At 42.2% G+C, this 25,026-nt stretch overlaps 2 protein-coding genes across 3 annotated transcripts in view; one reads left to right on the top strand and one right to left on the bottom strand.

Moving 5' to 3' along the window:
* The window catches only part of LOC137265652 (uncharacterized), a 16,325-nt gene extending 3,821 nt beyond the window's left edge, over window positions 1-12,504 (top strand). The window contains exons 6-15 of one of the 2 annotated variants that reach the window (XM_067801084.1): window positions 696-761; window positions 5,348-5,455; window positions 6,513-6,650; window positions 7,115-7,156; window positions 7,669-7,713; window positions 8,466-8,576; window positions 9,201-9,338; window positions 9,719-9,775; window positions 11,080-11,197; window positions 11,758-11,933. In XM_067801084.1, coding sequence (XP_067657185.1) covers window positions 696-761; window positions 5,348-5,455; window positions 6,513-6,650; window positions 7,115-7,156; window positions 7,669-7,713; window positions 8,466-8,576; window positions 9,201-9,338; window positions 9,719-9,775; window positions 11,080-11,197; window positions 11,758-11,866 — 932 coding nt within the window. In that variant the 3' untranslated portion in view covers window positions 11,867-11,933. Of the gene's footprint in view, window positions 1-695; window positions 762-5,347; window positions 5,456-6,512; window positions 6,651-7,114; window positions 7,157-7,668; window positions 7,714-8,465; window positions 8,577-9,200; window positions 9,339-9,718; window positions 9,776-11,079; window positions 11,198-11,757 lie in introns of both variants that reach the window. The other variant, XM_067801085.1, reaches the window with a different exon arrangement.
* LOC137265653 (uncharacterized) lies at window positions 12,329-25,026 on the bottom strand. Its single transcript, XM_067801086.1, has 12 exons — window positions 24,920-25,026; window positions 23,911-23,976; window positions 23,014-23,088; window positions 21,325-21,447; window positions 20,716-20,853; window positions 19,910-19,975; window positions 19,236-19,349; window positions 18,349-18,486; window positions 16,837-17,058; window positions 13,608-13,719; window positions 13,259-13,390; window positions 12,329-12,402 (listed from the first exon to the last, which is right to left on the bottom strand). Exons 1-11 carry the CDS (start codon window positions 24,951-24,953, stop codon window positions 13,300-13,302), a joined length of 1,179 nt encoding a protein of 392 aa, XP_067657187.1. The 5' UTR covers window positions 24,954-25,026; the 3' UTR covers window positions 12,329-12,402; window positions 13,259-13,299.

Below are 25,026 nucleotides of genomic sequence, written 5' to 3'. Positions count from 1 at the left end.
ACACTGAATCTAATAAAATACCTGCACATGATACACCTTTGCTCATTTCCATACGTGTTCAGCGTGAGTGCGGAGAAACAATACAGTGCACTCTAACCTTTGAATGTTGTCTGCACTATAATTGTGTGAACCCTTCCTAATATCATTCACATCCGATCCCAGTTTCCATTTACTTATGAACACTGCCGTCAAACAATTATCGTTTTGAGCGATGGAGGTCACTGTAAAGCAGGTACCCGGATGAAATTTGTCTCAGACGTTCACACTTCCTGTTTGAGAGATGGAGGTAAAGGAAGAGCAGCTATGAAGGAAGGATAATTGTAAAGGACGTTGCGAATTTTTACTAGATCCATTTCACTGCTGGTGTGAATACAGAGGATGATGGGAAATCTTTATTTACGTTTCCCTCGCAGAGACGCAAGTATTTGCACAGGGGTGTTTAGAACACCTTCAGCAATGGAAAACGATTCAGCAAATGAGGACTGCAAACATATCCATTTGCATTTGAGCGATGAAGGTCAGTTGTAAGAAGAGTTCAGACCTTTAAACTAAACAGAGACCCTTAGCGTTGATATTGATTGATGAAGATCAAGAAAAAGAAACTTCACCCTTTCATCACTGGACAGTGGCTTACCATGTATAGAAGTGCTGCAAACCATTAATTATCGAACTTCCATCTACATCTATTTTTGCAGCAGGTTCAGTGACATCACAAACACCACCGCTGACGAATACATCAACAACGCAAGGTCCCACCGAGAGTATGTACAAACTGTAAACCCCCTCAACCCACCCCCACCCCAACTTAACACTCTCTCTCTTGCCCCGCCCCACACCACCTCCTCTATCAGATGACACTGAGCTCCTCCAGTTCAGTGCCTGTTTCGAAGAGATAGTCCCTACCTCATTTGCTCCCTCCTATCCCTAGTGCTGGCCCTGGGGTAGTCTGTGACAGATGAGTAGGCTCCTCTCACCCCACCCCATCCCCTCCACCCCATGCCCCCACCCCCTGTCTATTCCTCGAACCTCATCCCCACCCCGCCAGCCCCAGATGAAAAGCCCACGGAAAGTATTACCCACCGTAACATTAACACCACCACACACGTTGCCACCCCTTCCACCTCTCTGTTTCTCCCTCCCACCTCATCCCACCCCATCCACCCCCGATGAAGATCCCACTGAAAGTATGTACCCACTGTAACATTAACACCACCACCACACAACTCCCCACCCCCCGTCTATTCCTCCCACCTCACCCCCACCCCACCAGCACCCGATGAAGATCCCACTGAAAGTATGTACCCACTGTAACATTAACACCACCACCACAAAACTCCCCACCCCCGTCTATTCCTCCCACCTCACCCCCACCCCACCAGCACCCGATGGAGATCCCACTGAAAGTATGTACCCACTGTAACATTAACACCACCACCACACAACTCCCCACCCCCCGTCTATTCCTCCCACCTCACCCCACCCCACCAGCACCCGATGAAGATCCCACAGAAAGTATGTACCCTCTGTAATATTAACACCACCACCACACAACTCCCCACCCCCCGTCTATTCCTCCCACCTCACCCCACCCCACCAGCACCCGATGAAGATCCCACAGAAAGTATGTACCCACTGTAACATTAACACCACCACCACAAAACTCCCCACCCCCCGTCTATTCCTCCCACCTCACCCCACCCCACCAGCACCCGATGAAGATCCCACAGAAAGTATGTACCCACTGTAACATTAACACCACCACCGCACAACTCCCCACCCCCCGTCTATTCCTCCCACCTCACCCCACCCCACCAGCACCCGATGAAGATCCCACAGAAAGTATGTACCCACTGTAACATTAACACCACTATACCTTCAACCTCTCTGTCTCTTCCCTCACCCTTCTAGCAGCTAACACTGTAATCCTCCAGTTCAGAACATGTTTATAATTGATATTCATCATTGATATTCCCTCCTACCCTATCACGTTTTGTAGGACCTGGGCAATTCTGTATGAGAAAACAAACCTGTGAACCCTTATTCTTATCGTTCACATCCCATCACTGTTTTCATTTGTTCTTCTAAACACTGCTGTCGTGTTATGGTGTCAAAGCAGATAACCAGACATGTGCTTTTGCCATTGAGTAATTTAAAGTAGCGTTGCGGGCTTCACTATTAGCATTGGAAGTCATGGATGTGTGTAAAAAAGCATGATAAAGCTTTGCGCTTATCAGTGAAAGATGAATATGCCCGTAAAGCTGTGCCGAGAAGATTAATATTACTATTGGTTGTGATTTTACATGCTTTAGTGATTTAGTGATGAACTTTGGAAGAGGTTGAAGTATTCTATCCTGTTCTTGAGAACAATGATGTACAGACAAGTTGAGGGATGAAAGTAAATGTGAAGCAAGACTGGTGGAATTTCGCCATTGAAAATGGGAGGCCCAAGCACAACTGCCTGCAAAATCTGTAATCACTTTCCAGCCTGAACTAAGGAGTATCAGATAATGGTAAAAGGGTTGACTGTCGCCGTGTTCGTCTACTATTAAAGTTCACTATCAATGTCAAATGCGCATGGTGCCTTTACTCTTATGAATCAGCGATCGACGAAAAGAACCTTCACCCTTTCGTCACTGAACAGTGGCTGCCAATGTAAGGAGTGTTGGAAACAATTGATCGTCCAAACTTCCTTCTACATCTATCTTGCAGCAGGTTCAGTGACATCACAAACACCACCGCTGACGAATACAGCATCAACAACGCAAGGTTCCACCGAGAGTATGTACACACTGTAACAACCCCCAACCCCCCAACTCCCCCAACCCCCCTCTCTCACTCACTCTCCTGTCAGGCCACACCGAGGTCTTCCACTTCAATGCCTGTTATAAAACAATATTCACCCCATGATACACTTCCTCCCTTCCCCATCACCTACTGTTGGCTCTGGGCAATTTTCTGATAGATGAGTAGGCTCAAATTTGTAAGAGAAATTTGTGAACCCTTCCTCTTATTCGCATCTGATTAGAGTTTTCATTTTTCGCTTCTTAACGCTGCTGCCGTGTCATTGTCAAACAGATAACTGTTTTTACACTTGCCATTGAGTGACGACCAATTTAAAGTAGCCTCACAGGCTTCACTATTAGCATTGGAAGTCATTGATAATACAGATTGACGTATATCACTGAAAGTTATGGCGACAACATAAATGTTAATACTTGTAGTGACCTTACATGCGTTTGTCATGTAAATCAGTGTAGTGAAGTTAGGAAGAGGATGAGGTATTTTATTTTGTTCTTGAGAACACTGATGTACAAGCACGTGCACGTTGAGGGATAAAGGTAGAAGCAAAGCAAGACTTGTGGAATTTCAACCTTGAAAAAGGGAGCTATCTGCATGCAAACCTTTCAATCACTTTCCAACATGAGTAATGTAGTATCTAAAAATGGTAGAAGGGTTGACTGACAACGTTTTCTTATACTATTAAAGTTAACTACCAAAATGAAATGCGCATCAATTATCCGAAAAAATCCGAAATATTTGGTCTTTCTAGAGAAGATGTGCAGCAAAAGAAAATGTTGATACTGTCAAGAATAAAAGGAGCATTACACTCCATCCACCAATGGAGGGAATTAAATATATATTTGTACCCTTGGCAGAGTGTAGTGTAACCTTTACTCGTCACTTTTGGTTATAGAAGTGGATTGACAGAACCTTTACTCCTGCAATTTAACAATTGGGATCAAAATCAGATTTGTCTCAAACATTCGCCCTTCCTTGTAGAGAGATGGAGTTAAAGACATATGAGCTATGAAAGAAAGATAAATAAATACAATTGAGGAGTGAAGATAAATGCTGAGGATGATAGGCCTTCTTTACAATTCCCACTCGTAGAGATTCTGTGCATGGAAGCGTTGAGAACGCCTTAAGGAATGGAGGCCAATGTAAAGATGGCTGTGAATATATCCTCTTGCATTTAAGTGATGAAGGTCTGTGATAAGAAGAGTGCAAACCTTTACTCGTAAAACAAGATAGTTGGGCAAAACTTATCTTTTGATTGATGAAGATCAACGAAAAGGACCTTCACCTCATCGTCACTGGACAGTGGCTGCAAATGTATTGCACACCTTTATTCATCCACACTTCCATTTATATCTGTCTTGCAGCAGGTTCAGTGACATCAAAAACACCGCCACGGATGAATACAACATCAACAACGCGAGATCCCAATGAGAGTATGTACCCACTATAACATTACTCCCCCTTTTCTCTCCCCTCCACCCCTCCACCCCCTTCCCCGCGTGAGTATGTACCCAATGTAACATTACCCACCCTTATCAGATGGCACCATGCTCTTCCAGTTCAAAACCTGTTCCGAAGTGACATTCATTACTTCATTCACTTCCTTCCCGATCACTTGTCGCAGGTCGTGAGCAGTTTTCGTTTTGTTCTTCTGAACACTACTGCCAGATCACTCTTTTGGAGCAATGGTATATTCTTGTCATTGAGTTACTTCAATCAGTGGTATGTAGTGTCCCAACCGTTCCTACATTGAAAGCCGCGGACGAATGAAAGAAGACTTTGATATAGATTGATTTAGATGGAAGAAGTTAACCTTCACCTATTTGCACTGAGAAGTTTCTGCCAATGTATAAGAGTGTTCCACACCATTACCCATCCAAATCCTCGCTCCAAGATCCCACCGAATGTACCCAGAAATGTCTTGGCGAGTGTTGACAAGGAATATAAAGACTCTGTGTTCTATGTATACATTCTCAGAATGTGAATTCAAGACTTTTTAGTATTAGAGACGAAACAGTGATACTGAAAGACCAAGAACTTGAATGCACCGCATCCAGAGCGCAGCGTCATCTCAAGAGGCATTGACATTACACCAAGTAGGTACTTAGGAAACATCCTCAGAAATCACTGCGGTAAAGTGTCTCAAAATGTTCTAATACGATACCTTAACTTCTTGCCATGGCAATCCTTTCAAACCAGGGTTAGAAAGTCAAGGCAGTTGACTAGCTCGTGTCTAGGAACACAACACTACATATTTATATTTGTACAGACGGGTTGTTTCATGCATTACATGAGAACTTATTTACCAAACCCTGGTCAACCCCAATGCAGATACACAGCAAACCTCACCCTTGCATTTATGTGGCAATGTTCATTTTGACATCAGTCGTGCATTTGTTTCTTACAGTGTGTTTTTTCTGGTGAAATGTGTTTTAATTTTTCAGGAATAATTTCCAGGAATCACAGAAATGGCTGGTCCCTAGGCAGGACATTGTTTAGTACGTGTACAAGGGGAGTTTTTTATATATCATGTTTTGGTTTTCTGCAGTGTGTTTCGACCGCGTAGAATGTGATAAATACGACATCCGTGAATCATGTTGTGGGGTGTACGAGCCGTGGGCAAGAGAAAACTGTGCCAGATACTGCAAGTTCTGTAGTAAGTACAAGACAAGCAAACAAACAAACAAATAAGACTCAACCAGTCATATCCTCTGAAGACACGAACCTTTTAGTGATATAAATAACTTTATTGCTTTATTCATGGGTACTTATTAACCCTTCATCAAGTAAGTAATGGTAAGGTTTAATTCCCAAGTCGTGACAGCAACAAACAAAGGCCTTATGTCACGAATAGCCAGCGTTTGTCCCACATGAGTGATCCGTTCTTGAATCAAGAAGACTGTGTTGGAGGCAGGCAAGGCGTTGATGTTAGGGGCTGTACACCGTCCACTCAGGCGAGTAGATCTCGCTTCTATGAAGATAGGTACACTGACTGAGCATGGTTTTGTGGGGCTTTTAGTAATATTCCAGCAATATCATGGCGAGTGTTTAAGAGAAAGGAGATAGGCTGTAGATAGAGCTTACTTTCTGGAAACTACCAAGCACCTGTTGAAATTACCAAGCACCATGAATCAACAACTGCTCCTAATGGAGAAACTCTCAATACAGGGAAGGTAACAAAAATACGTGTTCGTGCTGTAAGTATTTAAGGGGGTTATCGTGTCATGCCAAAAACTAAGGACAAAACAAACAACCGCTTGCCAAGTTCAGTGAGTTTATAATTTGCCATAACTGACACCAGTCAGATATGAGTGACTGAGTAAGTTTAGTTTTTACGAAGAACTCAGCAGTATTCCTGCTATATGGCGGCGGTCTGTAAATAATCGAATCTGGACCAGACAATCCAGTGACCAACAACATGAGCATCGATCTGCGTCCAAGTGGGAACCGATGACATGTGTCAACCAAGTCAACGAGCATGACCACTCGATCCCGTTAGTCGCCTCTTGCGCAGTCAGATATGACCTCACGATGTTGTCTTCATGGCATGGCAAAACACGGTGTTTCGACAATCTCCATTGAAGAGACGGGATTATGACGTTATTCAAAGCAGCAACATTCGACTCATCTGGACAATTTACCACCTGTTGATTATGTGTCTATATTTTATTTAAAGATGGCGGTGTTACTGCTTTGTAATTCTGCTTCTTCAGCTCCTTTGGTAACGCCGGCTCCAGTTTGCCATGACAACGACGCCAACTGTCTCAGCTACGGCGATGACCTCTGCACCAACCCTCTCTATGATAAATTCGTCAAGGAAAACTGTGCGGGTACCTGCAAAGTTTGCGATGGTAAGAATATTATACATGGAAAGGCGCAGGGATCAAACAGGTCAAATATAACTATATGTGTAATAGTATTTGTTGGGCTTCAGCACAGAGATCGATAATCTTTCAACAAATTATCGATCGATTACGGATAAACATCAGAAACCTTACTTTCAGCCAAAATGCAAAAACTGTCTGCAAGAAATAAATATATTTGACATCAGTGGTCAGTTGTGACGTTTCCACATGAAGTATTAACAAAACAGCGTCCTGAAATTAGTTTAGAATCAGGCCATGAATAAAGTCCTAAATGTATATAATCCGTAAAATACCCTTTTTCTATCACTAAAGTTAATGTACGACATTCGATAACACAATTTTCATAACAATAATCATAAGTATGTTTTTCTGTCGGTGATATTTCCTATTATCGATCATTTTAGGGAGACCTTGTAATTTGTATAATGGTTAATGCCCATGTCTTCCAGTGCCCGAATATATTCCAAGCTGTGCTCTGGGATCGACAGCGGGTGAGTCAAATCCAGTGATATACGCAACGCAGATAGTCAAGCGTGAAAGAACATGTTTACATAATCAGTATAAATAACTTGATTACACAGATTCCACTGGTGTAAAATGTTAATTTGTGGTGAAAAGTATAATATATATTTATGAATGAATGAAAATCAACGATGAGGCAAGGTACGGTATCACCCACCACGCACATAAATTGCATGAGTGACTGAGTTTAGTTTTACACCGCACTCAGAAATATCTATATGGCAGCGGTCCATACGCAATCGAGTCTGGACCAAGCAATCCAGTGATCAGCATCATGAGCATCGATCTACGCAATCAGGATGCGATGACATGTGTGAACCAAGACCGCAAGCGTAATCATCCAATCCCGTTAGTCTCCTCTTACGGCAAGCATGGGTTAATGAAGATCAATTCCAACTCGGACCTTCACGGGCGTAACCTGCATGAGAAGTTATTTGCTCCCTCATGTTTTCATTCCCAAAATGAATCTGTCCTGTTTCAGCAACGGCTCAGCCAACAACAGCACCAATCACCACAGCGGCACCAGGCATGTATACTAATTACAACCAAGTTTGCCAACTGTCACCTAAATCGATTTATTTATCACCTGTTTTATATTCAGTCTTAACATTTTAAGGTATCATAAATCCCAAAACGTAAATTCAAGGGTGTTTATTCAATACTCACATAATGTGAGTGTTAACATGGATAAATTTGTTTAACATAAAATACTTAGAAAATAAAAGAGCAAATTCGTTTAAGACACAACTGGAATTTTAGATAATTATATTAGATATCAATAAATATTACATAACTCCTAAAGCCATTGCAATATGCATATGAGGTCTTCAGGTTGCATACTAATTTCCTTCTCCAGTGTTAAATAATTTCTCTCAGTTTCAGTTTCAAGAAAAAAAACAACAGAAATTACATTTTGAAACTCTTGTAGAAATTTGTAATGGTGAAGTAGACATGCTAAAATTCAACAACTTTTCTTTTGGTTCTCAGTCACTGAAAAAAACCTCCACGTTTCAAGTATCCTAACAAACCAGCGGGAACAATCGTTCATGAATGTGTATAGTGTATATTTGACTGACAAGACTTCCTTCACATATTCGATGTTTTATTAACTAAAACCTGTTTCAGGTGTCTCCTCCAAGACTTTTAATTACATTATTTAATTATTACTCAACCATACAGAGAATGTGGGTCTGTTGGGGATATGTGGTCAGTGTGAAGGGCACATGCGCAGTGTATACTTCCTGCTCATGGTTACTGAATGTTTCCAAACATATTCAGGTGTTTGCGCGGACCTCATCGACTGTGGCGGATATGACGTCATGACAGCCTGCTGTAGCCCGTACGAAGCCTGGGCTCGAAGACACTGCCCAAAAACTTGCAAATTTTGTGGTAGGCAACATCCCGTTTTCTTGATCAGATTAAGAACTGTGATTTTACGCTGTAATGCCACAGACAATGTGTATTCTTTCGGTGGTTTGACACCTTTTGCATCTGAGACACTAGTCGCATGTTGGGGTGACGACTGACTTTGACAACCCCCACCCCTTGCCTCCCCCATGAGTGTCAAACCTGATTTTCTTTTTTTGTCAATGAACAGAATTAATGACCCCCATTGTTCACGTGCACAAAACTGATGAATCACCACCTACCCACTCAAATTCATCGTGTCACACACACACTCACTCTCTCTCACACACACACACACACACCAAAACCCTGCACACGCGCACGCACCCATTTACTCTCTCACTCTCTCTCCCTCGCACACACACGCTCACTCACGCACACACCACTCACGCGCGCACAGACACACACAGACACACACACACGCCATCAGTATGATGAATGTTCGTCGGTTTCGGCATGTTGGTTAAGTCTAAGACATGTATTAGCCTGCTTCGGCTGGGATAGTGTAACTGAGCTCAGCGTGAACAGCCACTTATCTTTATTTCATCAAAATATATATGAATGTATCAGTGTACGTTATCATATGCATATTGGCATCATTCGCAGTTCCTGCAGTACCCGACGTCCCCACATGTCACGACACTGACCCCTTCTGTAGCCAGTACGGACACGACCTCTGCACCAACCCCGCCTACGACCGCTTCATCCGCGAAAACTGTGCAGGCACCTGCAGCGTCTGTGACAGTGGGTACACCGATAGAAACGCAATGTGAAATTCATGTTGTTCACTCGGGACATATATATAACCAAGCTGGTCAAATTATCCAAATGGGAGACTACTCGTGCAATAGACTTTAAACTAAGACAGATATCATTCGGAAATGTATGTAAAATGATATCTATACAATGTGCAATTGTCCTGACTTTAAACTTTCCTTAACCATAGAAAAATTGTTAAATTGGAAGATATAACAATTCTTTCTTTCACCGGAAGTGTCAAAGGAAGACCTTTTTCGACTAACGGCGTGAAACACATTTCTAGTGCCACCAGCTGTGATATTATTGTCATCTTGGTCGCGTAAACAGATACTAACCTATACACTATTGCATCTTTTGGTCATCAGGGCCCGAGACCATCCCTTCATGTGTCAACAACACAGTGCCTACAGGGGATACTGGAAGTAAGCATTTCTTAATTTCTTAAGTGTGTGTGTGGGGGGGTGGGGGGTGGGGGGTGGGGGTGGGGGTGGGGTGGGGTGTCACTCACTCTCACTTGTGTTGTTTACCATTGCGCATGCTTATCGTTCGTTTCATGATATGGCAGCCTTATGCTTAATTGTTCGCTCATCTCGCCGAAGACCTGGGGTCGATTCCCAACATGGATATAACGATATGAATCCGATTTCTGGTGTCCGACGATATTATATCACTCTTGTGATGAAGATATTGTCTTTGACACACTCAGAAGGTATTGTCTTTGACACACTCATCTTGTGATGAAAGTATTATCTTTGACACACTCATCTTGTGATGAAAGTATTGTCTTTGACACACTCATCTTGTGATGAAGGTATTGTGTTTGACACACTCATCTTGTGATGAAGGTATTGTCTCTGACACACTCATCTTGTGATGAAAGTATTATCTTTGACACACTCACCTTGTGATGATAATGTTGTCGTTGACACATTCATCCTGTGATGAAAGAATTGTTGACACACTCATCTTGTGATGAAAATGTCGTTGACACACTCATCTTGTGATGAAAGTATTATCTTTGACACACTCATCTTGTGATGAATGTATTATCTTTGACACACTCACCTTGTGATGAAAATGTTGTCGTTGACACATTCATCCTGTGATGAAAGAATTGTTGACACAGTCATATTGTGATGAAAGAATTGTTGACACACTCATTTCTGGTATCCCCCTCCGTGACATGGCTGGAATATCGCTAAAAGCAGCGTTAAACGCTCAAGAACAGCTTCGGGCTTCCTTTCTACACTATCTGACAGGCCGTAAAATAACTGTTCTACAATATACTGGTCAAACCGACGTTGAACTTTATGGACAACATTGTAAAATTGATGTAACAGCGTAAGAAACTACACCGAAAACATCGCTCTAGGCAATTAACAAGAAATTGTTGTCCATACGGTTGTATGTTTCATGATTGACGCAAGAATTTCTATAATGCTGAACAAGCATTTAACAATCTGTGTTAAACTCAATTCACTCACTTACTAACTCATTTAGTTATGATATAATTTTGATAATTTATGAATACGATAGCATTGTGTTAACAATCGAATAGTGTTTTAAAAACATAATTCACGTCAAATTTCATGCATATTTGTTTCAAAAGATATTCAGTAACATATTACTCACTAAGTGATCGTGGAACATCTAAAGTGTACAAAGGGTATTTGAATCCCACCCACCAGTCCTCTTATATATGCGATGACTGATCTCTCTGTGGCAGCGTGCGTCATGGACGGCAAACACTACCCCCAAGGAAGCTCGTGGGACACCGCCGACTGCAAGAATCACTGTCGCTGTGTCAACAGCCTCACCAACAACATCCAGTGTGACCTCATCGTGTTTGTATACAGCTCCTGTGTCTTATTCTACTTCTGTACGACTGGAGGTGGAGCTGAAGCCGGCTCATTGACTGAATGCGGAGTTACTCCCCTTACAGAAACCTATAATAATGTTTTCGAAACCCAGACATAGTCTCATTATGTTTCTATGTTAAAAGCACATTGACAGAGCTTATTGGTTTCACTGATACGAAAGGGGTGGTGGCGTAGCCTAGTGGGTGCAGCCTTCTCTGGTTACGCCGAAAACCTGGGTTCGATTCTTCACTTTGAAGCAGCCCATTTCTAGCCTCCCGCCATGATATGGCTGGAATAAGCGGCCTAAAACAAAACTCACTTATTCGCTCTAATATGGTACACGTCTAAGGTCTGCTTCAGTTCGGACTTTCCCCCGACATTAGGCAGACACGCTCTGATGTAACAGGACCACTGTTGAAACGGCGTTCAAATAAAAATAACAACACAGAATCGTACGAATCGTCATTGTGTGAGCGACATCGGGTGAACTATATTTTCCCCGAGTGATTATTCGTGCCCCTGAACCTTCCCCCCTTGTGTTGCAGGTGCCCCTCGCCGGTTCCAAACTGTGACCTAGTGCACATTCCCGGTCATTGCTGCCCGCTACTCCACAACTGTAAACCCGCCCCGGGAGGATTTAAAATGGTGGGATAACTTGGAGACATGACGAGGAAGGTCCTTGACGGAATAAACATGTACAGAGAATGACTCGAGAGATGTTTTCCTTATTTTGCCTTTTGTTTGTTGTTGAACGCGACACTCGCTCACATCCCAGCTATACAGCAGTTGTCTGTAAATAATCGCGTCTTCACCGAACAACCCAGTTATCAACAGCATGACCATCGATATACACATTTTGAATACGATGACAACCAAATCAGCAAGCCTAACCACCCGGTCCGGTTAGTCGCCTCTCACGACAAGCATGGGTTGTTGAAGACCAGTGCTAACCGGCTCTATCTCCAGTGCTACTGACAACTCTTAAAATAGATACATCCCGAGTACTTCAACTCACGATATTGATTCAATAGTAATTCAAATGCTGGTTTTGAAACGCCTCATCAAACTCTGGCACTGATTCATCTCATCGACAAAACAGAAAAACAACAACACACAAATGCTCGGAGGTTTAATTCATACTTGAATCAAGAAGGTAACAATCTGTCATCCAATCCATCTTTGTATCCACCCTGAAAATAGATACATGTTTAATCATATACAAACCATGTGAGGAAAGTCCAAACTTCATATTATGTGATTACCATCTACGAATAAACATGATTTACCCTCAATGAAATTTTGAACAAGACTTACTTATAACTGCCTATTGTCATGTACAACTGGGCAACACTTACTAAGGGCTGTATGTTGCACTTTATCGTTGGGCAACAGTACTAGTTATCCAGGACTGCATGTTGCAGTGTTTAGTTGGGCAACAGTTACCCAGGACTGCATGTTACAGTGTTTAGTTGGGCAACAGTTACCCAGGACTGCATGTTACAGTGTATAGTTGGGCAACAGTTACCCAGGACTGCATGTTGCAGTGTATAGTTGGGCAACAGTTACCCAAGACTGCATGTTGCAGTGTATAGTTTGGCAACAGTTACCCAAGACTGCATGTTGCAGTGTATAGTTGGGCATCAGTTACCCAGGACTGCATGTTGCAGTGTACAGTTGAGCAACAGTTACCTAGCACTGCATATTTTGCAACACTTACGTAGAACTGCATGTTGCAGTGTATAGTCTGGGGAGCAGTTACCCTACGACTGTATGTTGAAATATGTAGTTGGGCAAGAGTTATCAGGACTGCATGTTACAGTGTATGGTTGGGCAACAGTTACTTTGGACTGCATGTTGAAGTGTATAGTTGGACAACAGATACTTTGGACTGCATGTTGAAGTGTATAGTTGGGGAGCAGTTACCTAGGAGTGCAGGCTGCAGTGTATAGATGGGCAACAGTTACTTTGGACTGCATGTTGAAGTGTATAGTTTGGCAACACTTATCCAGGAGTAAAGGTTGCAGTGTATAGGTGGGCAGCACTTACATAGGACTGCATGTTGCAGCGTATTGTTGGGCAACACGTATCTAGGACTGCATGTTGCAATGAATAGTTGGGCAACACTTGCCGGGAACTGTTATTTCCTGACAAGTGGGAGGCAGATTCCAGTGAGGACATCTGAAAAAATCGACAAGAACTGGCATGTTGGACAAATGACATGTTGTGGTTATAGCTGCCCCCGTTCCCCCGTGTCTCAATGTTTATTGGAGCTTCAAAAAATGCTTCAAATATACTACAAGTGCTTGTACAATGTGTTAAAAAAGTATAAGATTTCCCTGTTCCTCGTAGTATGTTTCCTTGAAGAATATTCGTAATAAAGATAAAAAACACTTACTTGTCAGCACAGCTGACATCGTTGAACTCTGCGTCCTCACAGGAGCACTCCAGCTGACAGCCATCGTCCCACGTCTCCCCTTCCTTGTATTGCTTGCCATTGTACACGCAAACTGGGGATGTCGTACAACATTGTATACCAGAGTGATCTTGTACACGCAAACTGGGGATGTCGTACAACATTGTATACCAGAGTGATCTTGTACACGAAAACTGGGGATGTCGTACACCATTGTATACCAGAGTGCCATGACACATGTACAGTGAAGATATTGTACATCATGTATACCAGAGTGCCATGACACATGTACAATGAAGATATTGTACAGCATTGTATACCAGAGTGATATTGTACACTCAAACTGGAGCTGTAGTACAACATTGTATACCAGAGTGATATTGTACACGCAAAGTGGAGCTGTAGTACAACACTATATACCAGAGTGATAATGTACACTCAAACTGGGGATGTAATGCAACACTGTAAGCAAGACTGATATTGTAGTCGTAAACTAGGGATACAGCGCAAGACGGGAAAACAGACTGATATTGCAGTCGTAAACTAGGGATATAGTGCAAGGCTGGAAAACAGACTGATATTGCAGTCGTAAACTAGGGATATAGTGCACGACTGGAAAACAGACTGATATTGCAGTCGTAAACTAATGATATAATGCACGACTGGAAAACAGACTGATACTGTAGTCGTAAACTAGGGATATAGTGGAAGACTGGAAAACAGACTGATACTGTAGTCGTAAACTAGGGATATAGTGCAAGACTGGAAAACAGACTGATATTGCAGTCGTAAACTAGGGATATAGTGCACGACTGGAAAACAGACTGATATTGTAGTCGTAAACTAGGGATATAGTGGAAGACTGGAAAACAGACTGATATTGTAGTCGTAAACTAGGGATATAGTGCACGACTGGAAAACAGACTGATATTGCAGTCGTAAACTAGGGATATAGTGCAAGGCTGGAAAACAGACTGATATTGCAGTCGTAAACTAGGGATATAGTGCACGACTGGAAAACAGACTGATACTGTAGTCGTAAACTAGGGATATAGTGGAAGACTGGAAAACAGACTGATATTGTAGTCGTAAACTAGGGATATAGTGGAAGACTGGAAAACAGATTGATATTGCAGTCGTAAACTAGGGATATAGTGCACGACTGGAAAACAGACTGATATTGCAGTCGTAAACTAGGGATATAGTGGAAGACTGGAAAACAGACTGATATTGCAGTCGTAAACTAGGGATATAGTGCAAGGCTGGAAAACAGACTGATATTGCAGTCGTAAACTAGGGATATAGTGCACGACTGGAAAACAGACTGATATTGCAGTCGTAAACTAGGGATATAGTGGAAGACTGGAAAACAGACTGATATTGCAGTCGTAAACTAGGGATATAGTGCAAGACTGGAAAACAGACTGATATTGCAGTCGTAAACTAGGGATATAGTGCACGACTGGAAAACAGACTGATATTGTAGTCGTAAACTAGGGATATAGTGCAAGGCTGGAAAACAGACTGATATTGTAGTCGTAAACTAGGGATATAGTGCAAGGCTGGAAAACAGACTGATATTGTAGTCGTAAACTAGGGATACAGCGCAAGACTGGAAAACAGACTGATATTGCAGTCGTAAACTAGGGATACAGCGCAAGACTGGAAAACAGACTGATATTGTAGTCGTAAACTAGGGATACAGCGCAAGACTGGAAAACAGACTGATATTGCAGTCGTAAACTAGGGATATAGTGCAAGACTGGAAAACAGACTGATGTTGCAGTCGTAAACTAGGGATATAGTGCAAGACTGGAAAACAGACTGATATTGTAGTAGTAAACTAGGGATACAGCGCAAGACGGGAAAACAGACTGATATTGCAGTCGTAAACTAGGGATATAGTGCAAGACTGGAAAACAGACTGATATTGTAGTCGTAAACTAGGGATATAGTGCAAGACTGGAAAACAGACTGATATTGCAGTCGTAAACTAGGGATATAGTGGAAGACTGGAAAACAGACTGATATTGTAGTCGTAAACTAGGGATACAGCGCAAGACTGGAAAACAGACTGATATTGTAGTCGTAAACTAGGGATATAGTGCAAGACTGGAAAACAGACTGATTTTGCAGTCGTAAACTAGGGATACAGCGCAAGACTGGAAAACAGACTGATATTGCAGTCGTAAACTAGGGATACAGCGCAAGACTGGAAAACAGACTGATATTGCAGTCGTAAACTAGGGATACAGCGCAAGACTGGAAAACAGACTGATATTGCAGTCGTAAAATAGGGATATAGTACAGCATAGTATGCCACAATGATGTTGTTGTACAAGTAGAAAAGGGATATAGTGCAAAATTGTTTAACAAACTGATTTTGTACACTGTCAGGTAAAATGAGGATATAGCGCAAGATTACATATCAGAGTGGTATTGCACAAGTAAAATAGGGACACAACACATCATTATATAACAGAGGCCTATTGTACCTGTAAACAAAGTGAAACACTATGTAACAGAGTGCCAATGTGCACTCTCACTGAGGTATAGTACAACATAGTACTGACTGCCTGCAATGTGAATCATAGGCCCAGTAGGCTGTACTAGAATGTGGTACAGTGTATCGAAACAGTGTGACATGTACTATGCATACTACTGTATCACACACACGCTGAACAAATATACCCAGTTCTGCCCAGTCTAGTCTCGTCTCCATGTATGACAAGTCGAGATTTCCCATGTTCAGAAATGAAGGAAGCGTTTCAGGTCCTTGTTTCATACTTTATGGAGATAATGTAGAACATGCTATTGTTCCTGTTAAATGCAAGTGTATGCCCATTTCAGAGACCAAATTCCAGGCAATATGCATACACGCACTTACGTACATTTCTTACCATAGAACCAAGGAAAAGCTAGTGCTAACGTGAAGATAAAGAACAAGAATGAGTGACTTTAGTGTCACGCCGCTCATTAGCAATAATCCAGCAATATGATAGCGGGGGACACAAAAAATGGACATTGCACCTTGTACCTATGTAAGGAATCGAACCCAAGGCTTTCGAGTGTCGAGGGAACCCATTAACCTCTAGGCTACCCCGCAGCAGTGCATAAAGTCTAACAATATAGGTGCACAAAAACATTTTCAGAAAACAAATAGGGTATAGTTTCCGACAATGTTGGTGATTACTTATGACTTCATACTTACAGAACTCCCCGAATGTTCCGGTAGCCCCGTGGCCTTCATAGGGGGACAAGGTCTTTCGCTCAGTCGTGGTGGGTGTGGCTGTCTCGAGCGTTGTGCCTGTCTCCAGAGTTGTGCCTGTCTCCAGAGTTGTGCCCTTCTCGACAGTCGTGGCAGTCTCGAGAGCTGTGGTTAGTGTAGTGCTGATAGTGGTTGTTGTTGACGCTGGTGTTGTTGCTGTGGTCACTAGATGGTAAAAAGGTCAAGGTGTGACATCGTTGTTTCTGAAAACCTTATTTCCTGACACGAGGATAATAACGTCTATAACGTAGAACGTTTCTAACACATTGACGTAAATAACGAACTGTTGCTGGGGTTTTGTTGCTCCTCCCACGTGTTGTATATGTTTAACCAGTGAAGATTCGAACTGGCCTTTCCTATGAACTGTGGCAAGCTTAAATTGTACACAACTGACCATAACACATCGTCAAGAACGTTTTGATGAGAGGCATCGACAAAGTGTCGACCTTTCGAATCCATGAAAATATGTGTTAACCAACTAAACGCCAGAAACTAATATTCGCTCATTCATTCAGAGCATGTTCTACTCCTACCCTATTCAAAACACCCAACAACCAGTATGATTTTCCTATATTCTTGCCAGTAGAACATAACATTTTTTTTTTTTAGAACAGCTTTTTCGGAACTTGAAAGCTAACGCTCCCCCTCCCCCTCCCCGAACTTGAAAGCTATCCTGCTACATGCCGACCTGCTATATCCCGAAAGTGCCTTCTGTGTGCAGTTCTTTCTGTTTTTAACTGTATATTTCGAACAGTAAAATGGCATCAGTCATCAGCTTTTTCTGGACTTGACGTTAAAGTAATCGAACCCTTTCAACCTTCCAAAATAATCCGTTCATGCTAATGTTCATGTAATCTTTAACTGATTTTTCTTTCAGATGTATCTTTATCTGTTCCTGAAAACCCAACAATTCTGATTTTTATGTTTGTTTACCAACAGGACATAACCTTTCGGAACTCAAAGTAAGTTAACACTCACAGCTTCCCCAAATCACCCCTTCATGTTATTGGTAGTGCAATCCCAACTGTACATACTGTACTACCGACATGGGTGCTGTTGTACAGAACAACCTTGGCGCTAAGGCTACCTTAAGTCTATGTTAAGCTGTGGAAGTTACGGTCACCTTAGTGTTAAGGTCGCTTTGTACAACGGCACCTTGGGCCCAGATTTTCGAAGCTTTCTTAGCGCTAAGATTGCCGTGAGTAAATGTGAATGTATGGCACTTAACGCTGTCTTAACGCTCAAAGAGCTTCGAAAATCTAGGCCCTGGGTGACCCGTTGTACAAAACAAACCTTCACGCTAAGACTGCCTTAAGTCTATGTTAGGTGCGGGAGCTAAGATGACCTCAGCGCTTAGGTTGCTGTTTTGTAACGGCACCCTGCTGCATCCCCACAGTGCCTGGTGTGCGCAGTTCCCTCCATTTCTTGCTCAATGTTTTCTATTAGTAAGCATACCGTTGCAGAACTTGCAGAAGGCTCTGCAGTTTTTCTCCGCCCACGACCTAAAGAAAGGATCAGTGCAGGTGGTTTTCTCATACTGGAAGCAGTTCTTCACGACATCCACACATGGGGCGGCAGTGGTCGGTGGTGGACCTGGACACAGACAGAAATATAAATTATTGATAGTAGTAGTAGTAGCAGCAACAGTAGCAGCAGTAGTATTAGTAGTATTTGTGGTAGTCGTCGTGGGGCTGTGGGGTAGCCTGTTGGTTAAAGCGTTCGCTCGTCACTCCGAAGACCCAGGTTCAATTCCCCACTTGGGCACAAGTGTGAATCCTATGTGCGGTGTCCCTCTCCGTGATATTGCTGGAATAATGACAAATGCGGCGTAAAACCAAGCTCATTCAGTCACTCAACATCATCATCGCCGTCGTCGCCAGCCGTTGCCGTCAAAATCGGCGTTGATAAAATTGTATGGTTTAATTGTCAGTTCTACGCAAAATGTTCACCTGCAACTACTTCGTACAAGGTCTAAACTGAATACTGGGTAGGTAAGGTTGTTTTATTACAGGAAACTGCTTGTTTCAGAACATTAAGCGTGGTATATTTGCATTTTATAACTTAACTCAAACTGAATTCTTCAAGAATTTATGGTCGATTGTTGTAGGCAGAAACAAGATACCTACATGAGATCACAATGGGATGATTCAGGTACCACATGAAGATGCACGTATATACCCGTTGAGTTGTCGGCAGTTATAATACTAGGTGAAGTTAAAAGCTAACCGTTTGATCCTGTCTAACTCAAGAAGTTGGAAACCAATTAGAATACTCCCCTTATCTTTGAGAAGACATATTGAGTTTTGAAGGTGGTGGCTGTATAGAAGGTAGTAGTTCCTTACTTGTACCACAGAAACTGCAGAAGGCCCTGCACCTGACACCGGCCCAGTCTTTGTAGCTGCCGGTACACACGCCTCTGCCGTAGCTGGCGCAGTTTGAGATGAGGTCGTGGCACGCTGTGGTGGGAGGGAACTGTCTGTAAACACTTCAGGCTGTCTGTTTAAAACTCGTTCATACAACCTGATTGGTCATCCTCAACTGGTAAGAAGTTTTAAGTTAGCTGCTGTTGAAAAGCGTAACTGTACCACTACACAGAAATGAGATCAGCAAACAAGACGGAGCCAAAGGCTACCGGGTTTTAACTAATATAATCACTTAATGACTATTATTTTTCGCTGTACGGTTATGAATAACGAATGAAATGGATGTCAGTTATTTACAAAGGATGCATTCAGTAGAATCCGTATGGTATATTTTAATGTCTACCTATATATTCATTGAGTATACCAATGTCATCAATAATACAGGCCGATATGTTCCACTTGTCATCAGTCATCATGAACATATAAACTGTATTCAAAGATATGTATCACCATAAGGAGTAATATGTCCACTGTGTACGAATGATTGTTAAAACATTACATATTGATATTAAATGAATTCCTACTTTAACAGACTTTGGGCTTTCTGGTTTTGATGCAAGTAATGTTTAAGGAAATAGTCTGTAATGACTCACCGGCGTCAGTGGTCGTTTTCACCGTCGTTGTGGGCGTGGTCGTTTTGTAGTGTGGGTGGTGTGTTTCTGGAGATACAGGTAGGCATTATACATGTTTTGTCAACAGGGTGATACTGTAGATAAATAAACAATACTTGCAACACTCTGGCTAAGATTTCTGCGAACCTGTTACGATCCTGGTGAGAATTCTTGCCGTGTGAGGCGTCCAACGGTATCTGGTGGTCAGACTTGCTGACTTGGTTGACACATATCATCACAAAGGACGATGGTCGTGATGTAAATCACTGGATTGTCTGGTCCAGATTCCATTATTTACAGACGGCTGCCATGTAGCTGGTATATTGCTGGAGTACGGACAACCAACCAGGCAACCAACCAACCATCATACTCATCCTTTCCATCCGGACAGGTCCATACCTTCATCCCGCTCACTAAGCCCTCTCCATCACCTCCCAGTCCGGCCTCCTAAACCCCATCCACCTTCTTATATCACCATTACATCACCTCAGCCATTCTGTCATACCTCCATTACCAGTCAAGGTCCTTGATAGAATATTGGCCTTCAGTAACCCATGCTTGTCGTAAGAGGCGACTAACAGGATCGGGTGGTCAGGCTCGCTGACTTGGGTGACATGTCATCGGTTCCCATTGCGCAGATCGAGGCTCATGCTGTTGATCACTGGATTGTCTGGTCCAGACTCAATTATTTACAGACCGCCGCCACATAGCTGGAATATTGCTGACTGTAGCGTAAAACTAAACTAACTCACTCACTTATACCTCCATTGTGTCTGCTCCCGTCTCACCATGACAGAAGTTGCAGTAGCTTCTGCAGTGCTTGTGAGCCCATTCGCTGTAGTTGGGGTTGGTGCAAGTGTCTTTGTTGAACTCATCACAGTTGGGGAGGGTGTCGTTGCACGGTGGAGCCGGCGTTGTGAATTTAGCTACAGTGCAGAACAATACATAGACATAGCAGCTTTACAACCTGTATTCAGGACAGATTTGGGACATCGGCCATTGTTGCATCTAGTACTGCAACTCAGTGCCATTTCATAATAGCCGTATGAAAAGACGTGTTTCCTTTGCAGCACAACCAGCTCTAGATACTAAGTGTCAATAAACACTCATCGGGTAAACCTTGTTGGAACTGATGTTCAGTAAACCATGCTTGTCGAAAGAGAAGACTAAAGGGATCGGGTGGTCAGGCTCGATGACTTGGTTGACACATGTCATCGGTTCCCAATTGGGTAGATCGATTGTCATAATGTTGATCACTGGATTGGATGGTGAAGACTCGATGCTTTGTAGCCCACCGCCATAACTACAGTATTGCTGAGTGCGGTGTAAAACTCAGTCATTCATCGAACATAGATCACGGGTAAATGCACTAGCACTAGACTATAGTGACTACTGACGGTCAATGGTACAGAATTCACAGTAGGCAGCACAACGTTGAAGCGCCCAGGGTTGGTAGTCGTAACACACTTGGTAGTCGTATTTGTGGCAGTCAGTGTCGTTATCGTCCCGGCATTCCGTGACTAGAAACAAAACAGGATTTTAAAAGACATGACACAGGAATTACGACACACAAAGTCGTATCATGCACAGGTTCAAAAGAGATTATCATATGGATTTGTGTGTGAGTATGTCATGCTGAGCTCTCGCTAGGAAAATGCAAAAATTCTAAAACTCTATCAAATAATAGCCATTTATGGTACCCGTGAAGGTCAGGACTAGAATTTGTCTTCAGCAACTCATGATTGTTGCAAGAGGCTACTAAAGGGATCAGATGGTCAGACTCATTGACTTGTATGTCATCGTTTCCAAACTGCGTAGATCGATGGTCATGGTGTCAATCACTTAATTGTCAATCACTCACTGGTCCAGACCAGATTATTTACAGAAAACCGTTGATGGCAGGGATGTTGTTGAGTGGGGCATCAATAAATCCCAGAAACTGTACCAGATTTAAAGTATTTTAGGAGAGGACACCATCACATGCTTAGAGAATTATCTTAAAACAGACAAGACTTGAACCTCACAGTCTCATTAAAGATGGCGATGCAGGAATATGTCGTCGTTTACGGTAGACGTTTATACCTTGACTCTTACGTCTTAAACATATTCCATTTGTAATTATGTATTACTGTTCATATCAGTATTTTAAGATCTTGATAATATTGTGCTAAACGTGAGAGATGTTTTGTGAGGTTTTACACACCAGGTTATATTCGTACCATAATTGTATCAACATCTTAACATCTTGATAATGTTGCTCCTCAACTTATGAGAGGTTTGGTGAGGTTTTACACACCAGGTTTTGTTCGTACCGTGATTGTATCAACATCTTAACATCTTGATAATGTTGCTCCTCAACTTATGAGAAGTTCGTTGAGGTTTTGATATGTCAAGCCTTCGTCGTAACATTATTATGTCAGCATGTTAACATATTGAGAATATTGTTCCTAAACTTGTCATGTTCTTTGTGGTTGTGAGATGTCAGGCTTGGTCAGAATTATGGCCCACTGAGGTGCAGATGTATCTGTGAAGATAAACTGTTGTTCTGAGACAACCTTCGTTGGTGTTCTAAGACAACCTTCGTTGGTGGTCTGAGACAGCCTTCGTTAAACATCCATGTATGGAATCCCAGAGGGGACGTTGTTGCGTTGTCGAGGTTTGCTCGACTCTTGTTCCCATTGCGAACCACTGCATTTTGGACCAAAAACGAACGAACGAACGAACAAACAAACAAATAATAAAAAACAATAAAAAAAAACATGCATTTGGCATGCGTTGTATATAGGACCAGGAGCCCTTAGCTGTAAAGTGGTTTTCTTTACTGTTAGATTGTGAGTGAGTGAGTGACTTTCGTTTTACGCCGCTTGATCAGTATTCTTGCAATATCACACCAGGAGATACCAGAAATAGGCTTCACGCATTGTACCCATGAGTGAAATCGAACTCGGGTCTCCGGCGAGACGAGCGAACGCTTTAACCACTAAGTTACCCCACCGCCCCACTTCCTGTGATATAGCTGAAATGCTATTCAAAGCGTCGTTAAAGCAAACTCACTCACTGACTTCCCGACCAAGAGGACTACTCACTGTTGAAGATCTTGTCAATATGGTGGGTAGGGCCATTGTCTGACGGGTTACTGAGAAGAAATCGTCGACCAAGTTCTGGAGACCGATGTAGCTAATATTATACATGGAATTCGGCTGTATTAAACGTAACATACAAATTGCTATATACGGTAACAAGATCAGTGTTGTATGGTGGATACGTCAGCCTAAACCTATATAGTATATAGTATTGTTTCTCTGCTGTATAGTTAGCATGGGGAAACCACATTTAAGATAAATAGAGTTAACATTATTGTGGCACAACGTGGAACTGGCATGGTCGAGTAAAGTCTGAATGTGTAAAGTCTGAAACTGTCACATGTGACGTCCAGCTCTTTTACTTGACGCTGTTTGTAAGCAAAATTTATATCTAGGTTTTCCCAAATCAGTATTTTTGCCCCCGTTGCCGTAATGACATTTTGATCAAAACGTCACGATACAAGCATACAAATAAAATAAAATAACAATAAAATATAAATAAGATTCATACGAATAAAAATTTCATACGAAATAGAAGAAGCTGTCACCTATAAAAAGATTAGATAGCCTGTCCTTTGTTACCATTGATAGTAACTATATATAACCTGTTAAGTTTTTATTTAGACACATGTGACTGTCATAGAAGATAAAGACTACAATAAACGAGGCAGTACAAAGAGATTTATATTGTTCCACATGTACTTATACTGACTCTCTCTCTCACTCCCTCACTCTCTCTTTCTCTCTCTCTCTCTCTCTCTCTCTCTCTCTCTCACATACACACACACACACGCATATATAAATATGTGAGACAAGATTGTTGTCTTATAATATATAATATTTTTATTGCAAATAAGTGTTAAGATACGTCAATATATGACATTTAGTAACTGACATTACCTCTCAGAGATTGTAGCATGTGGGTCGGCCACAAGCTGAAGCCGGATGCTGCTTGCACCAGCGTTACTGAAACGTACAGAACGTCGATATACCTTGCATTTTCTAAAGGTTTTGTTGCGACCAGACTTCAGTGGTGTGTAGTTTCATTTTATTTGTTTGTTGTTTTACGCCGCACGCGGCAATATTCCAGCCATATGGCGGCGGTTTGTAAATAATCGGATCAGGACCAGACAATCCAGTGATCAACAGCATGAGCAAATGTCGCCAGAAAGAGCATCGACCCACGCCGTCGGGCACGGAGACATGCAGCCATTCAAGTCACATAGGCACATTGTCGATACATTTGGCCTCCTCTGAAGGCGAGCAAAATGACACGTCTAGTGTATCTTGGAAACTCACAGGGACCTTTAGATAAGACAGCAGGTGACAGGGGTTCCAGCGTATGACACATCGAAGTGAGCGTCTGAGGACTGTAAGCAGGCGTGTTCTGATAGCCATAAAAATGCAATTCATTCTTCTGTTGTATATTCACCGACCATGGCAATAGATATCCAATGAAAAACACGACAGTTGATTACTGTTCAGCACATGTATGTGGTCTCTTTAAATCACACGTATGCATATCACATTCCTTGACATAACAAGTCATGCTTTTTGTAAAGTGTCCCCTTTAAACACGATCCTGTACAGAGCGATCGGTGTGCAGAGCGAGACTCGCTTACCCTCGAAAACGCTTGGTGCCATTTGTGTATTGATATGATTTTCACAGCTATTTTGCCTATCTATAAATATGCTCAAGCCTGGATATCGTTTTCTACTGACCTTTCATCAATTTATATCATGACATGCACGATGTCCAACATATTCACTGGCAACTACAATTGACAAATCTGCCCTTTTTGACATAGACAAAAGGAATTGTGTTTGACATGAATACTTTATAATGACAATAATAGATAAAACAAGATTTAGGACATAATCCTGGATTTAAAAAAACGGTTTTACTTACCTGCAATAAAACACAAACACAACGTCCCTCTCATATTTGCCCAATAATTTCTACTCCTATGACATAACAATGTGTCTATTCCGTTTTATCTTATCTCAGTCAATTGC

Source organism: Haliotis asinina, chromosome 15, assembly GCF_037392515.1.
Source record: "Haliotis asinina isolate JCU_RB_2024 chromosome 15, JCU_Hal_asi_v2, whole genome shotgun sequence".
Taxonomy (NCBI): domain Eukaryota; kingdom Metazoa; phylum Mollusca; class Gastropoda; order Lepetellida; family Haliotidae; genus Haliotis; species Haliotis asinina.
Note: the sequence above shows the minus strand (reverse complement) of the source record. Positions and strands in the feature narration are given on the sequence as shown.